We start from the raw sequence: 25,865 nt of genomic DNA on the forward strand, positions 1-25,865 counted from the left end.
TGCTAGATGTAAGAACTTTATTTCTATATGGTGCTTGGGGTGGGGTCTGGTGGAGGGTACATGCAGGTGTTCCCTTGATCCCACCCCTATAGCTGCTGGGAGGGCCTGAGGATGTACAGGAAGTGGGTCTTCCGGGCAGGCAGCCTTGAGTGGGAGGAGCCCTGGGTCCCCTCTTCGAGGCTGTCCTCGTGGGTCCCCTCTCGGAGCCCGTCCCGGATGGCCTGCAAGCGGTGTCGCTTCTCGCTGAGCCAGTGGGTGCCCTCCTGAACATCCTGGTGGGACCTCCGCCTTGGCAGCTTCATGATCCAGAATGCCACTCGGGGATGGGGTTCTGGGTGGAAGCTGTCGACGGCTTTTGGGAGTGGCACCAAGGCCTCCTTCTCCTCTATCTTGGGTACCTGGGGAGGAGGGACAGAGAGGTCTCAAACTCCAAATGACAATCCCAAGATGCTACCTCCTCACTGGCATACTCTGCCCAATTTGCCGCTGACAGGGCAGTTTTGGAGTTTAAAGCTCATTTTGTGGTTTACAAAGCACGGGGCTTACAAGTGTATTAGAATAAAAAATACTGAGATTTATAGAATACTCTGGGATTGAAAGCACATTTCCGAGGTTTCAAAGCATTTTAGGATTAAACATACTCTGAGGTTTAGAAAGCAATTGGAAATGTGCAAATCACTTTGGGATTAAAAGCTCCTGGCTTTCCTGATGCATGACTACAGTTGCAACATGGGATCCTCAGTCAAATCCTGGATCAAAAACCAAATCAGCTCTTAGGGACAGCTTTTGGTCCTTCTTTTGGGACATTTGAGTACGGACTGAATGTCTGTTTGGTCCTTGCTACTCAAAAGTGTTGGCTGTGGGCCAGCAGCATTAGCAACATTTGAGAGCTTGTTAGAATATAAAAATTAGCAAATTATACATCTAGAACTACTGAATGAGAGGCAGCATTTTTCTGAGTCCTGTAGAAGATTGTTACGAGCTGAATTTTGTCTCCACGCCCCCACCCTCTTTCGTATGGTGAACTCCTAATTCCCAGTACCTTAGAACGTGATCTTACTTGGAAACAGGGTCACTGCAGACTTCGTTAGGACAAGGTCATTAGGATGAGCCAAATCTAATGCAACCAGTATCCTTATGTCAAGGGCAAAATTTGGACATAGAGGTGCACATGTCCAAAATTTGGACATAGAGGAGACAAGGCCATGAAAGATGAAGGCAGGGTTGGGGGTGTGGGGAACGCTTCTGCATTTCAAGGAATGTCAAAGATTTTCTGCAGACCACCAGAGGCTAGGGGAGAGGCGTGGAACGGATTCTTCGTCACAGCCTCAGAAAGAAGGAACCCTCGTGACACCTTGACCTTTAATACCTTGAATGCCTCCAGAACTGGGAAGCAGCATTTCTGTTGTTTCAGCCGCCCAATCTATTCTACTGTTCTACTTTGTTCTCTATTAGTTTGCTAGGCAGCCCTAGCAAACTGATAGAGATAATGGTGTGATTTTCAATGTTAAATTTCTCGGGTTTAAAAATGGTACCATGGGGCGCCTGGGTGGCTCAGTGGGTTGAGCCGCTGCCTTTGGCTCAGGTCATGATCTCAGGGTCCTGGGATCGAGTCCCGCATCCGACTATCTGCTCAGCAGGGAGCCTGCTTCCCTTCCTCTCTCTCTACCTGCCTCTCCATCTACTTGTGATTTCTCTCTGTCAAATAAATAAATAAAATCTTTAAAAAAAAAATGGTACCATGGTGGGGCACCTGGGTGGCTCAGTGGGTTAAAGCCTCTGCCTTTAGCTCAGGTCATGATCCCAGGGTCCTGAGATCCTGCATCGGGCTCTCTCCTCAGCAGGGAGCCTGCTTCCCTTCCTCTCTCTCTGCCTGCCTCTCTGCCTACTTGTGACCTCTGTCTGTCAAATAAATAAATACAATCTTTTAAAAAAAATGGTACCGTGGTCGTGTGGGAGAATGCATTATTCTTTGGAGATACCCACTGAAGAATTTAAGGGTGGAGTGTCGTGATGTCCGTAATTTACTGTCACAGATAAAACTGTCAAAAGTGAAAAAGTAAAGAAAAAGTAAATGTGGTAAAATGTTCACAAATGGTGTATCTAGGCCGGTCGTTCTCAACGGAAGTCTGCAGATGGTTTTGGTTGTCACAACTGGTGGGGGAGGGGGCGCGACTTCCATCTGGCGGGTAGAGGTAGTGTTGCTTATAAACATCCTGCTGGGCATAGGACAGCCCCTACAACCAAAGAATATCCAGCCCCAAATGCCAATGGTGCCAAGGTTAAGAAATCTTGCTCTATGGAAAAGGGAATACAGGTTTACTGCATTATGTCTTTTTTCAACTCTTCTGTTGATTCGGAAATTTAAAAATATAGACCTGGGGGGTAGTGTAGAAGACCCTTATGGGTTTGCCAAGTGCTTGGGGGTTCTTAAAACGTTTTAGGATAAGAAAATAAGCACTTTGTGGCTAGAATCTCCCTTAAGAAGTTTATAAAGGTGAGCAACGCAAAGCATTTGGGGTTCATCAAACACTCTGGAATGAAAGATCACATTTTGAAGTTTATGAGAGAGAGATCTGCCTAGCCCTTTGGGACAGATTAAAAAATCTTGGAGGTTTGCAGAGTACTTTGAGATAAAAACACACTTTGGGGTTTACAAGGGTGAAGATTACCCGGCATGCAGAATTAAAGGCACTTCTTGGTTTACAGAACTCTCTGGGGTTTACAAAGTGAGTGGGAAATATACTGAGGTTGTAAACCTCATTTCTGAGAGCTCGTTGGTCCCTTTGACAGATGATAAAACTGAGGCTCAGGGAGAGAAGGTGCTGAGCAGTTGGAATGGAAGTGTCATCTTCTCCTAGACTGCAGAAAATGTTTGGGCTTGGACGTTTTTGTAAGGGGCATGTCCTAACCTTCCAGTCACCCTCCAAACTCCCCTCTCCTGGCTCGATGGATGCCACCACCTGCTCAGAGATCAGCACCTCTCCTGTCTTGTTGTCTGTCACCTGTGAGAACAGGAGGAGAGAGTGAGAGCAAAACCGCTTCCTGCCTCTGCCCTCCTCCCCACTGATACTGCAGAATGAGGGATTGTGGGGAGACTCCAGGAGGGACTTCCTGGCACAGGCACCTTGTCAATCTGGAGGTGGCTAGAGAGCGTGTTGTTCCCCAGCCGGTGCTCCTGGTTCTCTTCTTGGTGGTAGTTCCTGGGGAGGCCCCGGAAGTCCATGGGGGCAGAGAAGAAGCTGTCCATGCCCCGCAACAAGTCATCCTTGGGCCAGAGGAGGGACCATTGATCTGCTGGGCCTCAAGACTCCCCAGTAAAGCTGCAGCCCTACCAGGATGTCCTTGAGACCTTGCCCCACATACCACCCAGCTCCTTCTCTCTCTGTCCTCTGACCCTTAGCGCCTAACTAGGTCACCTTCTGCCCCATCACCCACCTGTCCTGGGCTCTGTCTCATTACCTTCCTATTTTTGCTCCCTCCTCCCCGCCCTCAGCCTACTGTCTCTGTGGCCCCATCCCCTTCTCCTTCTGAGTCTCTCTCTCCATCAGTCTTTGTCTCTGTCCCATCTCCCTCTCTGTTTGATTTCCTCCCTCTTTTCCTATCCCTCGGTCTTCCTGTCACTCTCTATTGATCTCTCTTGGTCCCTTTGACTCCTTCTCTTCCCGCCTGGACTCAACCCGTCTTCCATTCGGTCTCTCCGGACCCCTTCCATCCCTCAGTCCCCATCTGCCCCCGTCCCTCTCCTCTTTACCTCTTCTTACCCCCAACCCTTGCCATTGCTCACTTTCAGGAACAGCCGGGTGAAGCCTTGGATTAGGCTCTGAAGGCCTAGAAAACCTGAGGAGCTCTCCTGGGCATCAGCATCGCGGATCGGGGCTGCAGTGGAGGGGGGCACCAGGGCAGAAGGGACCAGCAGCAGCAGGACTAGAGGTTGCCACATTGCGGGGCGGGCCGGGAGGCTGTGGCAGCGGTAGGGGGTCAGAGTCCCCGCCCCTAAATGGTCACGCCCCCACCCAAGACAAGCATTGCTTTCCCATCATCCTTGGCCCCAGCAATTCCTCACACCCCGCCCACAGCCCCTCTTCCGTCCTTCTGTCCCCTACCGCCTCCATCGCGTCAGGCCCCGCCCCTCCACCCAGGCTCGCTCCTCAGGGTGCTGCCTCACAAACGGATCTCATTCCTCTTCTTCGCCCACATTCATACCCAGATCTCATTCCTCACCTTCTCCCACGCCCCGCCCCTTCTCCTGGGTCCCGCCTTATGTTAGACTACAGTCCGGTCACCGGACTCAGACTCCGGCCGTCGGTCCACGGACTGTTAAATCCAAACAGTTCTGGCCTCGAGCCCAGGCGGGATACCTGGAGCGTTGGGTGAGCTCCGCGAGCCTTAGCCTCGCCCCAATTATCTGACCACGCCCCATCTGCTGACCTCACTCAAGAGCCAGGTCCTCTATTGGGTGGTCACGCCCTATGACCACGCCCCAACCGTTAACCACACCCACCGTCAGACCATGCCCCTGCCGGGTGACCCGGGCCTGAAGACTTAGTGTGGCCTGTATTCTCGGATCTTGGCCCTTGTGCCCCACTCCAGTTCAGATGGCAATGCCCTTTGATTTAGAGCCGTGCCCCCACACGTGGGCCAGTCCTCTGTGCCCCAGGTCTCGCAGCCAGACCCCTCAGTTCCATTCTTCGGCTCCCAGTACCCAAGTCTGAACACTGTGGTTCATCTACCCTCGATTTGTATTTTCCTCTGAATTTTTGGGATTTGAAACGATTTCTGCATTCAACAGAGTGCCATGTCGGGACGCTGAACGGGAGCCCTCTTCCGTTCCACTAAAAAGCCCACCCTCCCTGGAAACTTAAATTTAGCCCTGTGTTCCACCTTCCAAGGAGCCCGGAATCTAGGCTCCCTTCGCCTTAGGGTCCCAGAGTCCGGACCCCAGGCCCCTCTATTTCCCTGAGTTTAAACATCCAACACCTCCTCTTTAAGGGACCCAGGAGTCGGGGCCCTAGCTCCTCTCCGCTCGGGCTTCGACGGTCTCTCCTGGTTTGGGACAGCTGCCACCCCAGTCCACTGACCGCGTGTGTTTGTTTGCAAGAATCTGCACTCCCGTGGCGCTCCAATAAACTCCCGGTCCTCTCGCCTGCCTCTCAACTCTGGCAAAGTCACGGGAAGCCCACCCTCACATACCTTAATCCTCAAAACTATATTTGAGGCTGAACAGAAAAGATCTTTTGTGTTCTTATCATTCTCACATCCCCAACATACAAACACACTAGAGAGCAGTCAAAAGTCCAGGCTCCCAGACTCCTGCTCCTTCAGACCTACGTTTCTTGGCCCCCATCAACCTCCTCCCTGGAATCTGGGAGTCCGGATCCCCCATCTCTCTCCACTCCAGAGACGCAAGCATCCGAATCCCGAAGTTCCTACCAAGCCTAAGCTAGACTCCACCTTTGCCAAGCAAAAATCCTCCTCCAAACTGTCACCCTCGGATCCCCCTTCCCTGTGTCCGGCGCCCGGGCCCGCCCCCCCCCTCCGGTCCCTCCCACTTTTCCCAAACAAAGCTCCCGGGCAACTTTCTCCTCGCAGAGCCCCGCCCGCCCGCGGCTCCCCAGCCCCAGGCCGGGAGGTAGGAAGGCGCCGGCGGGAGTCGGGGATCCAGCTTTGGGGTGTGTGAGTTGGGGTGGGAAGCTACGAGTTATGAGTTGAGGTGTTTGCGGGAGGGTCTGTGAATTGCTTGGCGCCCTCTTTTTGCCCGCGGGCCCGAGTTTGCGCTTGGGACCGAGTCTTAGTGAGGTGTTGGAACTTTCGCCGGAGTTGGGGTGTCTCTTGCTGGGTCTGAGTTTGGGATTGTGCGCTCGGGAGTGGGTGAGGGCTGGGGACTTGGGCGGCTGTGTCCGGTGGGTGCGAGTGTATGCGGCGGTGTGGGTATGAAGTGAGAAAGGACCCCGTGCGTGTTTCTGACCGAGTTGGTTTCTGTGTGTCATTTGTGGACGCCTGATCCTCCTAATGGAGAAAGGAGGCCTCCGGGGTGGCATAGGGCCGGGCTACAGTGCTTTCTGGATCTTCAGTCTTGTCTCTTCGGAAGTTTGGGGCCTGGGGCGGGAAATTAGTAGGGATCTTTCTTACCCGGCTCCTCCGTCCCTTTGTCTGGCCACATGGGGGAGAGCTGGGCTGGGATTTGGGCCTACGGGGGTCCTGAACGCCTCAGCGCCACTGGACTCGGCCTGGGGTCTTTGTCTGTCTCGGCCTGGGCTCCAGGGTCCGAGAGAGGAGGGGGATGGGAGCCTGGACTCTGGGGTCCTGGGAAAGCTGTGGAAGACGTGGAGCCGCCCGGGAGGCGGGATCTGACTGTATTGGAAAAAGTTTTCCCCTGTTCCTGGCCTCCGGAAAGTCACTGGGAACTTGAGTTGGATCCGAGCCCACGGCGCAGGGGGAGGGGAGGGAAGGGGCGGGGCCGAGGGCCAGAGGGGAGGCGCCCTTGCCGGCCAGCCCCTCCCCAGATGGGGGTTGTGCGAAACTGGGGGAGGGGACGCCTGGGCCCTTTGTTCTGGCTCTCCTGATGGCAGGGCGCCCTTGCCCCCCAGTTTGTGGTTCTGTGGGTCTTTCCTGGTCTGGGCTTGAGTTTCTGCCCTGAGTCTCTGTCCCTCCTCTCACTGGCTCTCTGTCCCCTTCTCTCTGGCCCTCTGTCCCCCTCTTTCTCTGGGTCTCTCTGCCTCCACTCTCTGGGTGTCTGTCCCCCGATACTGGATCTCTGTCTCCCCATCTCTGGAAGTCTGTCTCGTGATCTCTGGGTCTCTGTCCCTCTCTCTCTGGACGCCCCCTCCCCCTCAGTCTTACTAGGGCTGGGGCCCCTCCTCCTTCTTTTCTGGCAGCTGCTGTTCACATCCTAGCACCTGTTCTTGGGGTGGGACTGAGAAGATCTCATCCACAGCTCCTTTCCCTGCAACTAGGCCCCGACTCCTGTCTTCTTTCAAACCAGTAATCCATACCCGAAGCTTCGGCCCTCATGTGCCATGCGCCCCAGGCATTACTTGGGGGTCTTCAGGACTTCACCACACCCCAGGCTCCCCTGGAAACACAGAGGACACTCTCGCCCTCAGCTGTCCCTAACCCTAATCGAGCCCCCTTCTGCAGGACTTAGGAGTCCCGGCCCTCAGCCTCCTGCTTCCCTCAGACCCAGAAATCCAGGCCCCCTCACCCTCTCCTCCCTCAGACCCAGCAATTGGAGCCCTCACTGCCCTGCATCTCTCTGTGGTTTGGGGGGGGCGAGGGCGGGGTGGGGGGAGGCACCTTGCTGAGCTCTGTGTTCCTCCAGGCCCAGATGGGGGAACCCCGGGCTGGGGCCCCCCTGGACGATGGCAGTGGCTGGACAGGAAGTGAGGAAGGAAGTGAGGAGGGCACCGGCGGCAGCGAGGGGGCTGGGGGTGATGGGGGCCCGGATGCAGAAGGAGTGTGGAGTCCGGACATAGAGCAGAGCTTCCAGGAGGCCCTGGCCATCTACCCACCATGTGGCCGTCGGAAAATCATCCTGTCTGATGAAGGCAAGATGTATGGTGAGTCAGCCCCTCTCTTTTTCCCTGGCCCCCGCTGATTAAGACTCAAGTAGCAGCTGGCATCGCTGTTGGCACAGATGAGGAAACTGAGGCACAGAAGGGTAAAGTGGTTTGCTTGAGCTGGGATTTGAACCTGGCAGCCCGGCTCCAAAGCCTGCGGCAGGAAATCTCCCACAGAGCTGGGATGATCTGTAGGCTGGCTTGCTTGCAGACCTCTGGCAACTGTTACTTCTCCTTCCCTGGTGTGGTGTGTGTTGAGAGGTCCCATGAAAGTCTAACTCTGTCCCGTCTTTGACTCTTCAGGTCGGAATGAGCTGATTGCCCGTTACATCAAGCTGAGAACAGGGAAGACCCGAACTCGCAAACAGGTGTCAGGACTGACTTGTGGGCCTCTCTCTGGGGTGGGCTTGTCTTTTTGGGGTGAGGGTGGGTGAGCATCCTGTGATGGGCAGGTTCAGGTTCAAGGAGGATCTGGTTCATGTTTTTTTGTCTGTCTTGTTGGCACCTCTGTGAGTTTGCTCTGCTGTGCCTGTTTCGGTCTGGATCTCTTAGCAGCTGTGTTAGCAACAGGGACTAAGGTAGAGAGACTGAAAGATCCAAAGAGAGAAGATGAGGAAAGGAAAGGAGGCCTGGATTTGCTGGGTCTGGGGGAGATCAGTTGTGTAAGTGGCTAGAAGAGACTAGCCTCTGTGGACACGTCTGTGTTAGCATGTGCCTGAGATAGCTAACTTGTTCTGTGCGTTCGTCATCGTTCATGTTCTGGGAGCTCTGGGGGCCATCTGGAGGGTGGGAAGGCAGAGGGAATTCAAGGGGCCAGTGGCTCTGTCCTGAGTCTGCTTCTCTGTCACTACCCCCAGGTCTCTAGTCACATCCAGGTTCTGGCTCGAAGGAAATCAAGGGAAATCCAGTCCAAGCTCAAGGTATGGAGTGAGGCAGACACACCCAGAGAGAGCGGGCAGAGACCCTGAGAGTGGGGGACAGAGAGAGGGATACAGAGACCCAGAGAGAAGGGGACAGAGATCCAGAGGAGAGGTCAACAGAAATCCAGAGAAAGGGGGACAGAGAGGCCCAGAGTGGGTAGCAGAGAACCAGAGATGGGTACAGAGTCACATGGAGATGTAGACAGAATGAAGAAGTAGAGATCCCAGTCGGGGGCCGGTGGTTAGTGGCCCAGCAAGCTGGGTGGATAGAGGTCCTGGGAGAGGAAGAGATTTGTAGAGAGAAGGGGACAGAGATTTAGCTCAGGACAGGCAAGAAGGATAGGGTGTTGGGCCTCTCCTCTGGCTACTGCTGTCTTCCTTCTCCCTCTCCTTTCCTCTCCTCCTCCTGGTGTCCTCCCTTTCCCCTCTTGTACAATGAGGACCTCCTCTTCATCTCTTTTTGGCTCATCTTCCCAATTTTGGTCCCCACGTGGCTTGCCTGTCATTTCTGTGTCCAGAAATCTTCATTTTGTTTGGCAATTTTCACATCCTTTTTCTTCATCTGCTGGATTTCTGGTTTCCTCTTGGCCCGAGACCCTCATTTTCTTCCCCACTAGGGTGTGGGGTCTTCTCTGCCTATTCCTTCTCTTCTTTTGGATATGGGGACCATGACTTCCTGTCCCCCCCTCTTTTTTTTAATACTCAGAAGCCTTCCTCTGCTTTCTCTCCAGATCCAAAAAACCTTCACTTCTGGTCTTTTCTGGACCTCATGGTCCCATCTCTGTCCTGTGTGGGCTAGGAAGTGTCCACTGTGTATCCCTCTGGGTCTGAAGTTCTCACTTCCTGTTGCCTACATATCCAGAAACCTTCACTTCCAGCTCTTTTTTGGACCTAGAAACCCTTATACTGTATACTGTCCTTTATTCTGGGTATAGGAACTCCTTTTCCCCTCTAGGCTTGGGCCCCTCTACTTCCTGTTCCATATTCATCCTTGCTTCTCCTTCCTCCCATTTTTCAGCCCAGGATGGTGAAACTATAGGGTTTGGGAGGGCAGGAAGGTGAGAATCCAGGCCTCACTTCCTAAGTCGTGTTTTCTTTCCTCCTCTGGCACCCTCCCCCACCCCCACGGGCAGGCCTTGAATGTGGTAAGTCCCCCTGCCCCTCCTCCCACCCGCTGCTTTACCCCAGACATGCCTGAGGGGGCCAGGAGGGGCAGGGGGCCACAGAAGAAAGATTTGCGCCCTCCCCCAATCCTTTGCCTGGACTCCCCATCTCTGCATCTCCCCATGCTTGCCCTCCCTGGCGTTGACCCACCCTGCTGTGTCGACTGGGATTCCCCATTAACATGGACCTCAACTTCTCCTCTAGGACCAGGTTTCCAAGGACAAGGCTTTCCAGACCATGGCCACCATGTCCTCAGCCCAGCTCATCTCAGCACCTTCCCTGCAGGCCAAACTGGGCCCTGCTGGTCCTCAGGTGGCTGAGAGATTGTGGGGCTCAGAACTGGAGGGGGGTGGGCTGTGGTTTCAACAAGGCACTGAGTGACCCCCCACTCCCCCTTTCTTTGTCTCTTTTCCAGGCTTCAGAGCTTTTCCAGTTTTGGTCAGGGGGCTCTGGCCCTCCCTGGAATGTTCCAGAGTGAGTACTCTCTATTTTGGCTCATCACCCCCATTTCCCCCATTCCCTCTAGAGAGACATTTCTTAACCTGCTTCTGTAGGCAGCTATCTGGATTTGAATCCTGGAGAGGAGGCTGGGGTGAGGGTCTGGAGAGGAGGACGAGGCTTGACTTGGGATACTAGGGGGTGGGGGGGCAGGACATAGAGAGTCCAGAGAAGGGGTTTCACGGGCTGAGAAGGAGTGGGGAGGCAAGGATAGTGCCCAGGGTCTGGTGGTGACTGGGATTGGTGACAGTCTGTTGATGGGTGACCTGGGGGAGGAGCAGGTTTGGAGAAGAAAGGAGCTTAGTGTGGGACTGGGTGAATGTGCGGGGACGGGAGGATGTCCGTGGGGAAAATGGCATTCCAGTGAGATTTGGTGGTCCCAGAGGCTCATGGGAAGGCGTGTTCTCATCCTGTAGGGATGTTCTTAGGCCTGAGGGGAGAGCAGGTGTCTTCCCTCAGATTCAAAAGGAAGGAAATGGGTCCCCGAGGTACATGGGAATGTCCATTTCAGCCCTGAGAGAGCCCTGAGGGTGACAGAATGTGTTTGTTGCCTGGAAGAAGAGAAACAGGCCCCAGAGACTCATGGGAAGGGCAGTTTTCAGTCCAGAGAGGAGCCAGTGGATCCAGGCGGGGCGTTGGGGGGGCCATGTGGCCACAAGACCGTGAGGAGTGGTGTTGGGGGTGACAAGTGAAGTGACCATGCTGTGGGATCCAGCTTCCAGGGAGGGAAGAAATTTCCCCTATGAGGTGCTGGGACTCAGGAAAGGGTCAGAACAAGTCCCCTAGGCAGAAGGAATTGGAGGCTTGCAAGGAGGGGGCTAAGCTGGAAGGAGGGGTGGGTCAGCGAGCACTGCTCTGGGCACTGGGGTCCCACCTGTAGGGGAGCTGATAGCCAAAAGGGAGAGATGAAGGTTAATTAAATCATCACCCACCTAAACACAAAATGAAAGAGAATGTGATGTGCTCTGAAGAACTGCAACAGGTTCTGGGCTAAGGGAGAGAATCCTGGGGATTTCTGTGCAGAAGTAATGGTGAAGGCAGAATAGGACGTGGCCAGGTGAAGAATGGGGGTTGGTAATATTTTAGGCAGTCAACACAGCATGTGCCAAGGCCCTGAGGTAGGAAAATTTGGTGAGTTTCAGGAAATGAGAAAATGTATTCAGCCACTGGCCAGTCAGTTGAATGTTTATTGAGAACCTATTAAGTGCCTGGTCCTCTGCTTACACTGGAACACAGGATTAAACAAGTTAGACAGGATCCCTGCCTTCATGGATCTTCCATATTTGGAGCAGGGTCCAGGAAGGGGGTGGGTGCGCAGACCGACAATAAACATATAAACAAATAAGCATTCATAAGAAAAGAATCAATGTGGGAAATAAAACAAGGTGTTTGTGCCCTCTTTAGTCAGGGGTCAAGAAGGGCCTGTCTGAGGAGGTGGTGTTTGGCCAGCAGCCTTGATGATATGAGATTAAGTCAGTAGGTAGGGTCCTGGAATTTAGATTTCAGAATGGGGATGCTGAGTACGAGGGCAAGGCCCCTGGGAGTGAGGGGTCTGAAAGTCCCTGGAATTTGTGTCTTTTTCTGATTCTGGTCTTTTGACTCTTTTTTTTTATTTTTAGGTTTTTTTTTTTTAAGATTTCATTTTGCTTTATCTTATTTTTATTTATTTGAGAGAGAGAGAGAGAGACTCTCAGGCAGACACCATGCTGAGCAGGGAGCCCAACATGGGTCTCCATCTTATGACCCATGAAATGATGACTGGAGCCAAAATCAAGAGTCAGACGCTTAACTGATTAAGCCACCCCAGCGCCCCTTAAGATTTTATTTTTTAAGTATTTTTTTTTAAGATTTTATTTATTTATTTGACAGAGAGAGAACACAAGCAGGGGGAGCAGTAGGCAGAGGAAGAACGAGAAGCAGACTCCCCGCTGAGCAAGGAGCCTGATGTGGGGCTTGATCCCAGAACCCTGGAATCATGACCCAAGCTGAAGGCAGGCACTTAACCCACTGAGCCACCCAGATGCCCCAAGATTTTATTTTTAAGTAATCTCTATACCATATGTGGGGTTTGAATCCATAACACTGAGGTCCAGAGTCTCAGGTGCCCCTTGTCTTTTGATTCTTGACCTCTTCCTGACCTCTGACCCCAAGTGTTGTCTCCATGGCCTCCGACCTTTCAGTCTCAATCATCTCCTCAGCTACCCATGGCTAATTGGCCTCTAGAGCCGGGCTGTCAGATACCACGGTCCCTAGCCTCATGCAGTCACTGAATTTTAAGTCGATTAAAATTAACTTAAAAATTCAGTCCATTGGGCACTCTAGCCACATTCGTGCTCAGTAGTCACGTGTCATGTGTTTGGTGGCAACAGGTGGCTAATGGCTACTGTACTGGACAGTGAAGATACGGAACATGTCCATCACTGAAGGAAGTTGGATTGGACAGAGTCTAGATTGGACATGTAGACTCTGTTACACTGCTTCCCCACCCTGGACATTGGACCGATGTCCCATCTCGTAACCCTTGGTCATTTTCTCCTTACCCTCCTCTTTCTCCACATTGGCTCTCCCTTGTGTTCTTTCCCCACCTCCTGAGATCCTGTTTCTCTTCTCTTTCTGCCATTTTGTGAGAGGCACTGAAATGTTGTCAACAAGACCACAGGTTCTGTAGTAGGGACTGACTTGGATTTGAGCCCAGGCTCCTCTGTGCCCCAGCTCTGTGATGGTGTGTGCCTCAGTTTCCTCCTATGCAAAATGGGAAGAGGAATAATTGCACCTAACCTCCTAGGGTGTGAGGATTCTGTGAACTTTTGCACATTACGTGCTAGCAAAGGATCTGGCATGGTCCCTGGTAAACCTTAGCTGGTACAGTTATCTTCCTACCTTGCTGACCCCCAGCTTCCTTTCTCCCTCAGCGTGAAGCCATTCTCACAGACACCGTTCTCCTTGTCACTGACCCCCCCATCTACTGACCTCCCAGGTAAGAGTCTGCTCTATACCTGCCTTGTCTCCCCTCTCTCCCCAACCCCAACTGCTTTTTTCTTCACCTTCCACTGATCAGGGCACGCATTTCTACAGAGGTCCAGATCTGAGGCAAATCTTGCAGGGGGTATGGAAAGATGAGTGATAGAATTTGTAGTGGTTAAGATCATGGCCTCTGAATTCAGACACACTGGATTTGTGTTCTGCCGCGTGCTAGCCTGGAAGACATGGGGAAGGTGTATTTGTCAAGATTCTTTCAGATGCAAGTGCAGAAAATCAAATCAAGCTCAATGACTTAAAAAAAAAAAAAGGAATTTACTGGTTTAGGTAACTGCTATTTCAGGAGTGGCTGGACGGCTTCAGGCATGCCTGGATCCAGGGGCTGATGTGGTCCTAAGAACACACACTGGTGAAAGAGAACTTGAGGGTTCCACAGATTTCATCAAATCGCAGTGCTTTTGGCTACAAGTAACAGAATGCCCAAAGTAATAGTGCCTTAATTAATAAAGGCCTTAATAATTTCATATAACAAAGAGTCTGGACGCGGGGTGCTCTTACGCTGTCTCAGCAGCTCAGCGATATTGGGACTGGCATTTGTATAGGTCCCTTGGTCTCTTTCTTAACGTCCCAAGATGGCTGTTGTGATTCCAGGCATCATGTCTCAAGCAGGACTTGACCAGGGCCAAAAGCTTTCTCCTCCCAAAGTTCTGTCTTTTTCATTCAGGAAGAAACTCCTTCTCAGAAGCCCCTCAGCAGATTTCCCCTAACGTCTCATTGGCCAGGACTGTGTCACATGGCCATCTCTAGTTGCAAGGGAGGCTGGGAAAGTGAGTATTTAGCTTTTTTAGCTTCTAAGCGGAGGCAGGCAAGAGAGAAGAGTGCTCTATGTATTCAATACACATTAAGGATTTTTGTCCTTTTTTTTTCTCTCTTTCTAGGGTACGAGCCCCCCCAAGCCCTGTCACCCCCTGCCCTGCCCCCACCTGCCCCATCACCCCCAGCGTGGCAGGCTCGGGCCCTGGGCACTGCCCGGTTGCAGCTGGTGGAGTTCTCAGCCTTTGTGGAACCTCCTGATGCAGTTGATTCTGTGAGTGCAATTTTAGAATCATCACTGGCCGGGGAGGGCAGGGGCTGGAGGTTGGAATACAGAGGGTGATAGGAAGGGAAAGGGTAAAGCATTGGTTCTCAAACTTTAGCATGTCTCAGAATAGCATGGAGGGCTTGTTGAAACATAGATTACTGGGCCCTACCTTCAAATTCTGATTCGATAGGTCGGCATGGGGCTTGAGAATTTGCGTTTCTAACGTGCTCCCAGGCGATGTTGATGCTGCTGGCCTGTGGACCACACTTTGAGAACTGCTAGCGTGGAGGAACTGGATGGTCGTGGGGTCACGGTTGGGAAGGTCAGAGAAACTTGCCAGGTCATTGCTTGTTCATTCAGTAAACGTTTTTGAGGGCCTGCTGTGTGCCAGGCATTGTGGTGGAGACTGGGAACCTGGAAGAGTAGATCCTGTTTCTAGACTTGAGCGTTTCCTGGGCTAGGATAGAGCTAGATAGCATATTAGTCATGGTGGGTTGACTGTTCGCAGAAATAACCTTAACTTTCAGGAAATGAATGTAACACCAGTTTCTCACTCATGTAACATTTCCGTGTAGGTGTTCAAGTAGGAGCCTTCCACGCAGTGATTCAGAGAATTCGGGCTCCTTCCGTTTTGTGGTTCTGACGTTTTCTAGGGCTTCAGAATCTGCTGCTGGATTCCCTGCATCTGGCCAGCAGATGGTGGAAGGGAGAGACCAAAAAATCCTGCAGACTTTTTATGGGTCTGGGTTGTAAGTGGCAACTATCAGGTTCTGCTCACATCCCATTGGCCAGAATTTAGTCATATGGCCACACCTCACTGCAAAGGAGTCTGGGAAGTGTAGTTTAACTGTGGGAAAAGGAATGGGGAGTTTGTGAACACTTAGCAGGCTCTGCCACAGCCACATAAACACCAATTGCTGTGTATGGTGGTCCTAAAAAACCCAAGTTGAAACCCTCTCATTTCACTTGGAGCAAAGGTAAAGTCCTTTCAGTTGCCCACAAGGCTCTACATGATCTGATTCCTATTCCTGCTCTGTCCTCACCTCCTGCCCTTATATCCTTGCCCACTCTCCTCTGGTCACACTGGCCTCCATGCTTTTTCTCAAACACTCCATGCTTTTTCTCAAACACACATCAAGGCCTTTGCATCTGCTGTTCTTGCCACCTTGAATATGTGTTCACAGATACCGCCACTGTCTCTCTCCATTCATTCAGGCCTCTGCTTATCTTCTCAGATTGGCTTTCCCAGACTGTTTTATGGAAAATAACCACTGCCATCATGCTCTACTTCTTTACTATTCTTTTTTTTTTTTTTTAAAAGATTTTATTTATTTATTTGACAGAGAGAGATCAGAAGTAGGCAGAGAGAGAGAGAGGAGGAAGCAGGCTCCCTGCTGAGCAGAGAGTCCAATGCGGGGCTTGATGCCAGGACCCTGGGATCATGATCTGAGCCGAAGGCAGAGGCTTTAACCCACTGAGTCACCCAGGCGCCCCTGCTTTACTATTCTTTATTGGGAATTTTTTTTCATAGCGTTCATCACTCTGAAATTTATATTATCTGTGGGTTGATTTTTATTAAAATTACCTATCTTTGCGAGTAGACTCCAGGAGAACCCCATCCCCATGATGTTAGGGACTTTGTCTTCTAGCCCTATGGCCCAAAATAGTGTTTGCACACAGTAGGTCTCCCAATAGATGTCCATTGAACAATGAGTATGTGCTGGGATAGGGGAAGCTCAAGTTTTTGTGGGTGTAGAGAGGAGACTTTTTTTTGTTTTTAAATTTCTGTTTATTTATTTTCAGAGCATAAGCAGGAGTGTGGGCAAAGGGAGAAGCAGGCAAGGAGTCCATTGTGGGACTCATCCCAGGACCTTGGGATCATGACCTGAGCCCAAGGCAGACGCTTAACCTTAAACTGAGCCACCCAAGCATTCCCCAGAGGAGTCATTCTGCCTGGGAAGTTAGTCAAGGCTTCCCTGAAATGACAACATTTGAGTTGGGCTTTGAGGGTTATGTAGGAGTTTGCCATGTGCTGAACTTTATATTGCAGGTACAGAGATGAAAGCAGCATGAAGTATTCAGGGAAACACATAGTCCAATAACGTATGGGAGCTGGTGCAGCTGCAGATAGGTGGGCAGGTGCCAGTTCTGGAGGAGCTGGCATTGCCAAGTTGAGGGATCTAGGCTTTGTCCTGAGGGTGATGGGGAACTATAGAAATGAGAAGTCTCATCTGATTGTGATCAAGTGAGGCTTCCAGGAAGAGGCAGATTTGCATAGACTTGGGCCTTGGAGGATGGAGGGAAGATTTGTAATGCAAAAGAAGATGGGGAAAGTATGAGGATTTTAAAATCTGGACAGAAAGTGATAAGATTGGGGACAGGTCGGGGGTCTTGTGGGCTAAGTGGATTCCATCCATCTATCTAACCATCCATTGATTGAACATTTGGGACCACCTATTCAGTGTAGGGCCAGGTTAAAGGAGTGTGGGGTTTGTCCTAGGTGCTCTGGGGAGCCACAGGGAGATTGTGAGCAGGGGAGGTCCACGGTCAGCTGTGGGGATCTGTGAGGGATGACCGGAAGAGTGGAGATTGGAGCCTGGGAGGCCAGGGTGGAGGCTGGGGAGAGAGTGGAGAGGATGGGGCTGTGGGGATGGAAAGCAGGGGACAGGACTTGGGGACTAAGGTGCCGTGGGACAGAAGGGAAGGGCGACAGTGCTTGGGAGTCAGGCCCAGTGTCTGGGTGGACAGTGTGAATCTGCTCGTGGGAGCTGGGGGCAGTGAGCACCCAGGGTGCAGCCCATCTCCCACTCCTCACCCATGGCCCACTCTTCTCAGTACCAGAGGCACCTGTTCGTGCACATCAGCCAGCACTGCCCCAGCCCTGGAGCACCCCCCCTCGAGAGTGTGGACGTCCGGCAGATCTATGACAAATTCCCTGAGAAAAAGGGTGGCCTGCGGGAGTTGTATGATCGTGGGCCTCCTCATGCCTTCTTCCTGGTCAAGTTCTGGGTGAGTTCTGCTGCCGAAACAAAGTGCCTGCAAGTCACGTGGTCTCCCATGGAAGGGGATGCTCAGAGCGTAAGCCCCCTTTGGAACAGGGAACAACAAGCAGTTTTACCCCCAGGATGGGATGGATAGGACTTGGGCCTCCAGGCCCCTTTGCTAGGGAGTAGCCACTTGCCTTAACGACCAGGGTCATGAAGGGGTGGGGAGGGGAAGGTTACTAGTGAGTAACCTGCCTCCTTAATAACCAGGGCCTTGGAAGGGGCTGAACTCCCGAGTTGGGGGCTTCAGGAGAAGAAAATTGAATTCTTGTTCTCCTCTGTTGGGAGGACTATTACTGGAGAGAGAGGGTCAGGACCATTTCAGGGAGCCAGGCTTCTCTAGTACCAATTGAAGGGTGGGTGTTTTCCAGAAACAGGCCCATGGATACACCGGGCTTTGAATGCAGAGGAGGGGTAGGCAGCTGCAGGGCTGGTAGGCAGCTGCAGGGCTGTGGGGGAAACCAGGCCATGGAGCAGAATTCCCACTTGAGAAGAGTTCCCATCATTTATAAGGAATCTACCTGTGCCTCCCCACCCCCCAGGCGGACCTGAACTGGGGCCCGAGTGGCGAGGAGGTAGGGACCGGCGGCAGCAGTGGAGGCTTCTATGGAGTGAGCAGCCAGTACGAGAGCCTGGAGCACATGACCCTCACCTGTTCCTCCAAGGTCTGCTCCTTTGGCAAGCAAGTGGTGGAGAAGGTGGAGGTGAGGCTGGAGGGGTGGAGCTCTGGGCAGGTGAGCGCCCAGACACATGCCACTTTTGGGGTACAGACTGAAGGGATCAGAGCCACAATAGCTCCTGCACTTGGGGTGGGGAGTTGTCCTATCATCTTTGGGGTTTTCATTCATGCATGGGCTTAGAGCTGATATTGTGTCCCCAAGTCACATGTAGGGGCTATTTTCAGGGTTCAGAGATGATGTGTGGTACGGAGATTTATAGTCACTAAGATTCAAAAGGGTCTTATGGGTATAGAGGAATCTGTAGGGCAAGGAGGTTCGGGGGTCGCACTGAGGGATCGCTGAGGGCCTGAGGGGTCTTGAACTCAGAGGTCAAGTACAGTTTGGAGACCTAGTGGAGGGGAGGGTCTTTGGAGGGTGTGAGGGTATCTTAGGGCCTGGGGGTCAGAGCAGTCCAGAGGTCTCAAAAGGGTCAGAGCACAGTTTTGAGAGGCTGGAGGGGTCCCTCGTTTGCAGGCTCAGGGATCCCAAATCGAGGACCCATGGGTCCAGGTCCCATCTCTGCCATACCACAGTTGGAGTGATGGTGGGGATGACGGTAGTGGGGAGTGGGCATGGCATTGGAGAGGCACAGAGTGCCTGGGGCAAGCCCTGTGTCTCTGGGTCACTGCCCTGCCCACTCTGCGCCCCCCACCCTGGTTCAGACGGAGCGTGCCCAGCTGGAGGACGGGAGGTTTGTGTACCGCCTGCTGCGTTCACCCATGTGTGAGTACCTGGTGAATTTCTTGCACAAGCTGCGACAGCTGCCTGAGCGCTATATGATGAACAGCGTCCTGGAGAACTTCACCATCCTCCAGGTGAGGCACTGGGGCTGGGCCGAGCAGGGCAAGCAATGGGGTGGGGAGTGCCTACAATGGCCCCTTGGCCCAGGGACCCTTGCATGGGGGCGGGGGCGTGACACAGGGGGAGCCTACAGTTGAGCCTTTGTTTAGGGGACCCCTTTACCCAGGAAACTGATGTGGTGGGGAGTCCACAGCACTCTCATTTAGGGGGATTCCCCCTCACTGGGGAAACGGACTTAGAGGGCATCCCACGGTGGATTCTTGGTTTAAGGGACAAGCCCCCGTTTCACAGGGAACCTAACCTTAGCCCAGGGGACATGATATGGTGGGATCCCCCTGAACTCTGGTTAACTTTGGAGATTTTGAGAGAGTTGAAGAGAGAAGGGAGAGAGAATATGAAGTAGACTCCACCCTGAGCACAGAGCCCAATGTGGGGCTCGATCTCAGAACATGAGATCATTACCAGAGCCGAAACAAGGAGTTGCACGCTTAGCTGAGTCGCCCACGCACCCCTACTTTGGTTAACTTTGCTATGCCATCCAATGGGAGGCCCCTCACTGCCGACGCTCAGATGGGGAATTGGACATGTCAGGCATCCCCTTGACCTAGGGAATGTGATATGGTGGGGACCTCTTTCCTAGGTATCCTGTGGTACCTCTTTCCTAGGTATCCTGTGGTACCCCGGGAAGGGCACAGTAGTCTCTGCTCTCCCTTTTGTGCACAAACCCTTTCTCTTGGCCTCCTTGGCAGGTGGTGACAAACAGAGACACCCAGGAGCTGCTGCTCTGCACCGCCTATGTCTTTGAGGTGTCCACCAGTGAGCGGGGGGCCCAGCATCACATTTACCGCCTGGTCAGAGACTAAAAGGGGACCCAAAAATGACTCACCCCCCAGATTACCCTCCTCCCAGGAAAGACCTCCAGCTTACTTCATGCTCATTTGGGGAGGGGGCTGCTCTGTGTTAGAGAGGACCTTACAAGCTGGGGGGTGAGTTGAAAAGATGGATCCTGATATTGGGACCTCACGGTGGTGTCTGAAAAGGACAGATGGCTCCAGATCATCAGGGACTGGGGACAGAAGTGAGACAGCCCCGAAGTACAGCACTGGTTTCTCAGTCTCTAACAGGCGCCCTCCCGCAGCTTGGTTCTGGATGTTTTTGGATGGTCTTAGAAAGTATGTTGGTTTGTCCCTCTGTTTTTTCAGCACCCCCCTCCCCTTTCCCAATCTGCCTCTCTTTACCAAACCTAACCCTGTGACCTTGAGATCAAATATTGAAGGTTAACCCTTTGTGCAGGAGCAGAGCCAGGTGGGCCCTGAAAATATTTTTTTTTTTAATATAACAAGAGATATTTATAAGTGGGTATTAGGGTCGTGACTTTTTCTCAGCTGGACAAACAGTGGGGTGAGGCTTTTAAATCTCATCCTCTCTTCTCAACAAGATGTAGGCTATATACTGTGTTGCCTCCCCTCGCCCGCAAAGTGTGTTGGTTTGTGTTTTGACAGAGGATAAAACTATTTTACCAAAACGCAGGGGATTTATTTGGGGTTTGGGTGAAAATAATCCTGTGGGAGGTGGTAAGCCAAAAGATGAGGCAAGGAAATGAGGTATCTTTGGGGACAGGAAGCTGGTGGCCGGAAGCCCCAGGTCCCGCGGGAGAGGTGACAGCAGCTGGGCAGGCAGACATCTGAGTCCCCCAGGGAAATGAGGAGGTGGAGGATTCAGCAGTTGGGGCAAACTGGGGATTGAACAAATATTTACAGACCACAGGGAAGCCCCTAGGGCACTTGAAGGGGACGGGGCAGGGCTTTGGGAAGAGACTGGGGCCTAGCGGTACCGAGCGAGCCGGTCGTAGACTTGGTCCAGGTTTCTGCACAGGAATATCGAGAGCGTCATGAAGCTGAGCTATAGAGAAAGGAGACCTGGTCAGAGAGGTCCACAGGGTCCGGCGAGGGGTACTGGGGTAGGGATGGTGGGTGTTCCGAGGGAGAAAAAGGGGGTAGTGCCAGGGGAAGAAAATTAAGTGTGGAGATTCGGGAGGGGCGGAGAAAGGTGAGGTTAGAGGGGGAGCTCAGCCAGGTTGAGAAAGGTGGGTCAGGGATGGGAATTTGGGGGCTTGGGGTAGACTACCAAAGATGCGGGGGGTGGGGAGGATGGAAAGAAAGGGAACAGGGTGGGGTAGGGAGTATTCAGCTGCGTCTAGCGCAGGTTCAAAGTTTGGGAAGGAGTGAGATCCGGAGCTAGCCCAGGGTACTTTATTCTGGAGGCTCATTTGTCTTTCTCACTGCTCGGCTGCTAATTCCACCTCGACCTCCACCTCCTCGCCCGCGCTCCCGGTCTCAGGTTGTTCCTCGTCTTGATCCCAAAGCGGCCAGGGCCCCAGGGCCACGGGCAGCTTGCCCTGTGGGGACTTGTCCCCCCAGTTGGGACAGGCATCCGCCATGCCCCAGCCACCCCACAGACCGCCGCTACGCCCGCTGCTGCTCAGTGCACCACAGCGCCCGCCGCCGCCATCAGCACTAGGTCCAGGCCCGGGGCTCGAACCACAGGCGCCCAGCACCTGCCGCTGGCGTTCCCGGCGGAGCGCCCTGCGCAAGAGTAGCAGGCTCAGCCCCGCCACACTCACCTGCAGGGAAAGGGGAGGGATATTGCGGCCACGAGCAGGGGGCAGGATCGCTAAGGAGGGCCAATGAGAGCTTCGCAAGGGCGGGAGGGAACGCCTACTTCCTGCGTGCAGCCAATCGGGGCTTGCAAGGGGTAGGTCTCCCGCGTGCAGGCGGAGAGGCAGGAGAATATGAATGGGCTGATGCTCTAGGCTTGCCCCTTTCCCAGGTGTTTGGGGTAGGGCCATCTAGGGATTGTAGGGCCAATTGCGAGTGGGGGCTGGACCAAATTACCTCAAGCAGACCGACACCTAGACAAATGCCCACTATGGAGATGAGGTTGTTGTGCAACCATTTTTGGAGGCTCCGCGCGCAGCCCTGGGAATGTGGGATAAAGTTAAAAGTAGGGTCTTTCTGGGATTCGCCCTCAAGCCCGTGCCCACTGTTCTCCTTAGCCTAGCCTTCACCCCTCTTTCAAGCGACGCCTCTCATTCTAGTTAGTAGGGTTCTCTAGTCTCCAACTCGCCTGGTCCCACCCTCCTCGCCTTTTCTTTTAGGCCCCGCCCCTACAACCCGGGTCCCTCCTAGGGCCCCCCCACCCCTCCTGATGTGCCCCTTTCTCATAGCCCCACCCTTCAGACCCTTCCCTAGTCCAGCGGCTCCGTCTCCCGGGGGAAGCAAGCCCAGACCGCAGCCCTACCCCCGCAGAGGGCGCTCCCCTTTTTAGCGGGCTCCAAGCCCTCCCCACCTCGCTGTAGATATTGCTGTTTGCAGGAACCACGCAAAGGTCAGTACTGTGCCGGGGCCGCGCCAGGGGTCCGGGCCGGCTGAACTGGGGGAAGGAGAGCTTATCGAAGACTGCGGAGTCATTGGTCGCCGATGAATTATAGCAGGAGCAGGGCACGCGATGCACCTCCGACTCGTTGCTGATGAGGCTGGGGATACTGAACCAGTCCCGAGGAGAGTTCCAGCCGCAGCAGCGCAGCTGCGAAGAGGGACGGGAGTCAAAGGGACAGGGACTGGAGGGATTCAAGATGATTTGGGGTTTCAGGGGACTGGATGATGTGTATGAGGTCGTGTTGGGGAGCAGAGGGCTAGATAGTGGGCACGGCGGGGGGATGGCGGGCTAGGCTTGGGGGCATTAGGGGAACATGGGGTTGGGAGAGACGAATCACGGGCCACCTGGGGCTGTGGGAGGAGCTGCAGAAGACTGGTGGGCAGTGCAATTCAGCCTAGGTAGGGGACATTTTGATGGGAAGGCAGGGCCACGTGAATAACCAGGGAATGGAGTCTCACGTGGGCCGGGTCCCCTGGGGCCAGAGTCACTAAAGATCAGGGAGTTGGGTCACGCTAGGGCCTTGGGACTGAGGGCGAAGTCTTGTCGGGGCAGAAAACGGAGCCTCTCCAGGGTCTGGGAGCTGGAGGGAAATGGCCACACGAGTCTGTTCGGCTATCTTCTGGGGGCGGGGTGACATTGGGGGTGCGGTAGGGTTACCAGAAGGTAACCCTACCCCACACCCGCTTCGTTGGGGCAGGGGGCAGAGCTACGTCAGAATCCCAGAGCTAGAAGGAGGGATAAGCATCTGGGCAAGCGGGGACCTCACGCACCTGGAACTGCACGTAGTCCCAACTCTCCTCCGCCGCCGACTCCTCCGGACGCGAGCGGTAGTTCTGGATGGTCTCCAGCACGATTTCCTTCACCCTCCGCTCCAGCTACGAGGCGGAGAGTGAGGCTGGATTGTGAGGCTGGGTTTCCACCCGGGTTTGCCCCTACCCAGTCCAGCTACTTCCGGGCTTTCTCAGTCCCAAGGGGTCCCCGAGCGGTTTGAAGGCGCTCTCGATTTCTCACTGAATGGCTAGCTAGGTCTCTGTTCCTCAAAATCTGCCCGTTTCTACCGTCCTTCTGTTCCCCCGCTATCTCCCACGGTCTCTCATTAGGTCTCTGTCTCTCTGGGAGGCACCCGTTTTTCCCCCCATTTTTTTTTTTTTTCTGTTTGTTTCCCCTTGGATCTCTGTCTGTCTTGCTATGTCTGTTTTCCTCCATCCGCGTCGTCGTGATCTTGCTTTGAATCTCCTTGTCTCTATCTTCCTGTGCGTCTTCTCTGTGTCCCTGTCTCTCTCTGTCTTCCTCTGCCTGTCACTGTTATTTCCCTTTGTCCTTGTCAGTTGTGTCTGCTTTTGTTTCTCTCTTTTTCCACCACCCCCATACATTTGGGGGGAGTGTGGGAGGGGAAGCCAAGCTCACCCGCATCCGCTGTGTGGAGATGAGGATTCCCAGGGTGATCTGCGTGGCAAACAGGAGCAGAAGTATCCCAAAATACTGGTGGGCAGAGTGGAGAGGTCAGACTGAGCGCCCCCCCACCAGGATACAGAGGCTGCCAGGGCTCTGTTTGAGGGGGGATGTGGACAGGGGACTCACCAGGCCCAGGAGGCAGCGGAGCTCCTTCAGGGACCCCACACAGCCCAGGAGAGCAAGGCCCATGGTGAGAATTCCTGAGATGGCCAGGGCCTTGGACCAGATCTGCAGGGGCACGAAGGACAAGCCTGGGGGAGGTGAGAGGTGGTGACATGGTGCTCAGGCGCACAGCTCCAGGAAGCCCCATTTCCCACCCACACAGCCATTCAACTGGGGAGCAGTATTCTGGGGAACTCTGTGGGTGTCTGTCCCTGCCACATGTTGAGTCTCTATTCCTCTCCTTCTGGGATTCTTTGTCTTCTTCTCTCTGGGACTCTGTCCCTTCTGAGTCTCTGCGCCCCCCACCCCCCTGCTCTTTGTTTCTGCTCTGGATCTCTGTCCCCTTTCTCTCTGGAGGCCGTTTCTTCCTCTTGCTCTCAGTCTCTTTCCTCCACCTGCGCCTCTTCACCCCCAGCAGTTTCAGTCCCATCACTTGATCTGTGACATTGGATCACTAAAACCTCCCTGAGGGCCAGGAAAAGATCTCTATTCCTTAGGGTTATTTTAAGAGACACATGGGAGGCACGCGTTCAACACTGTCCTCAATACAGGGCAAACACTTATTAAATCTGAACCATTAGGATCGTGACTATTATTCTATTACGACTCTCCTATTATTATTAGTGTTCTTTCTGCTTTTCTACTTCTTTGCTGTGTAACATCCAGTAAATGACATCCCCTCTCTGAACTTCAAGAGAGGGGAAGGTCTGTGGGAGGGTCTGATAGTCATCTGCATGAGCTCCACCGCCTAGGAAGTGCCTGAGAAATGGCTATTACCATTTTTTATTATCATTCATATGCACAATTCATTTGCCAGAGGAAGACTGCAGGGGCTAAGAGCAGTGGCAGGCTGTGAAACAGAACCTGGGACAAGGGAGACCCCCTAGGACGTCACCTGGGAGCAGACCAGGTCATGCTTGCTCCAGGAGGCCCTCCCCGATGGCCCTGGCCCCCTCACCTACAAAGGACACGAAGCTGGTCTTGTCAATGAGTATCCAGATGCCAAAGCAGAAAATAAGGCTGCCTAGGACCTGGCAAGAGGAGATGGGAATATGGCGGTGGGCAAAGGCGAGGGGGACTGGGGAAGGTATATCAGGTCAGGGGGCTGGGGCAGGGGCTGGGGCTGGGTTGGGCAGCCATGTGGCAACTCACGAAGAAGAAGAGGTTGAAAACGAAGAGGAGGTATTTGATGAGGCTGAGGCAGCTGTCCTGGGCCGACATCTTCACCTAAGAGGGGTCAGCAGCCCGTGGGAGGGACAGAAGAGAAGAGGTGTTGGGCCCGGAGGAGACGAGCAGAAAGACAGAAGCTGTGAGAGACAGAGAGGGAGAAAGGAAGAACACAGAGAAAGAGGAAGTCTCTCCGCGGCAACCCCCCCACCCCCCCCACCCCCCGCCAGCAGTGGAGCCCCACCCCCTCCCTCTACAGGCGAGGTGGCTTTCTGGTCTGTTTCTGTGCCCCCCCTGCCTCCCTCACCTGCCCCACTGGGACACACACCTGTGCTGGAGGGGCCTTGGAATTTTTGGGCACCAAGGACACGCTGGGTACTCCCTCCCAGGTCTCCATGGTTCAGGCTGAGCTCCTTGCATCCACCTACTCTGGGCACCAGGACCCCAGGCCAGCCCTGGACAGCAGCCGACCTCACAGACACTCTGACCTCACTGCCTGCTAAGCTCTGCCGTCTCTGCATCTCTCTCTGTCCCCCCACCCCACCCCTTCCCAGCCCTCAGCCTCTTGTTCTCCCTTTTCTGGGTCTCTGTTCCCTTCTGTCTGGGTCTCTGTCCCTCCCTGCCCTCCCTTCCCCGCAAACCGCACCCACCCCCCCGCATCTATCTCCTCCCTCTCTCTGGCCCCTTCTCTCTGCAGGCCAGTCCTTTCTCTGCTTATGTGCCCCCACCTTGTCATGGGCCCCCTCTCAGAGTCTGCATCCTGTTCTTGGCAACAAGTGTAGAGTGCAGTGCTCCCGCATGCTAGGGCAGGGCTTGGGCACCTGGGGGAAGTGAAAGTGCTGCAGTGCCCCCAGTGGGAAGGTCCCTGGGAGTAAGGG

The 25,865-nt window shown here is 53.7% G+C and overlaps 3 protein-coding genes across 10 annotated transcripts; 1 reads left to right on the plus strand and 2 right to left on the minus strand.

Annotated features, from left to right (window-relative positions):
• On the minus strand, positions 1–6,278 carry DKKL1 (dickkopf like acrosomal protein 1). Of its 2 annotated transcripts, none has more exons than XM_059151660.1 (5): positions 6,133–6,278; positions 3,788–3,962; positions 3,128–3,268; positions 2,913–3,005; positions 1–398 (listed from the first exon to the last, which is right to left on the minus strand). In XM_059151660.1, the coding sequence occupies exons 2-5, from the start codon at positions 3,941–3,943 to the stop codon at positions 87–89; spliced, it is 702 nt and encodes a 233-aa protein (XP_059007643.1). In that variant the 5' UTR covers positions 3,944–3,962; positions 6,133–6,278; the 3' UTR covers positions 1–86. The 2 variants fall into 2 exon arrangements, with proteins under 2 accessions (XP_059007643.1, XP_059007642.1); XM_059151659.1 differs by lacking the exon at positions 6,133–6,278 and adding an exon at positions 4,225–4,402.
• Positions 5,533–20,290, plus strand: TEAD2 (TEA domain transcription factor 2). 4 transcript variants are annotated; one of them, XM_059151650.1, is made up of 13 exons: positions 5,533–5,632; positions 7,322–7,559; positions 7,863–7,927; positions 8,417–8,479; positions 9,613–9,624; positions 9,848–9,955; positions 10,059–10,117; positions 13,054–13,118; positions 14,059–14,207; positions 17,037–17,210; positions 17,788–17,949; positions 18,627–18,779; positions 19,515–20,290. In XM_059151650.1, the coding sequence occupies exons 2-13, from the start codon at positions 7,328–7,330 to the stop codon at positions 19,626–19,628; spliced, it is 1,356 nt and encodes a 451-aa protein (XP_059007633.1). In that variant the 5' UTR covers positions 5,533–5,632; positions 7,322–7,327; the 3' UTR covers positions 19,629–20,290. The 4 variants fall into 4 exon arrangements, with proteins under 4 accessions (XP_059007633.1, XP_059007637.1, XP_059007636.1 ...); XM_059151654.1 differs by having other exon boundaries at positions 17,788–17,910; XM_059151651.1 differs by having other exon boundaries at positions 5,578–5,672.
• CD37 (CD37 molecule) lies at positions 20,280–25,865 on the minus strand. 4 transcript variants are annotated; one of them, XM_059151657.1, is made up of 9 exons: positions 25,716–25,865; positions 24,973–25,047; positions 24,779–24,851; positions 23,785–23,909; positions 23,611–23,685; positions 22,974–23,078; positions 22,114–22,350; positions 21,660–21,743; positions 20,280–20,667 (listed from the first exon to the last, which is right to left on the minus strand). In XM_059151657.1, the coding sequence occupies exons 2-9, from the start codon at positions 25,039–25,041 to the stop codon at positions 20,590–20,592; spliced, it is 846 nt and encodes a 281-aa protein (XP_059007640.1). In that variant the 5' UTR covers positions 25,042–25,047; positions 25,716–25,865; the 3' UTR covers positions 20,280–20,589. The 4 variants fall into 4 exon arrangements, with proteins under 4 accessions (XP_059007640.1, XP_059007639.1, XP_059007638.1 ...); XM_059151656.1 differs by having other exon boundaries at positions 24,973–25,127; positions 25,716–25,857; XM_059151655.1 differs by lacking the exon at positions 25,716–25,865 and adding an exon at positions 25,316–25,513.

The sequence above is a fragment of the Mustela lutreola genome, chromosome 16, assembly GCF_030435805.1.
Source record: "Mustela lutreola isolate mMusLut2 chromosome 16, mMusLut2.pri, whole genome shotgun sequence".
In the NCBI taxonomy this organism is placed as follows: Eukaryota; Metazoa; Chordata; class Mammalia; order Carnivora; family Mustelidae; genus Mustela; species Mustela lutreola.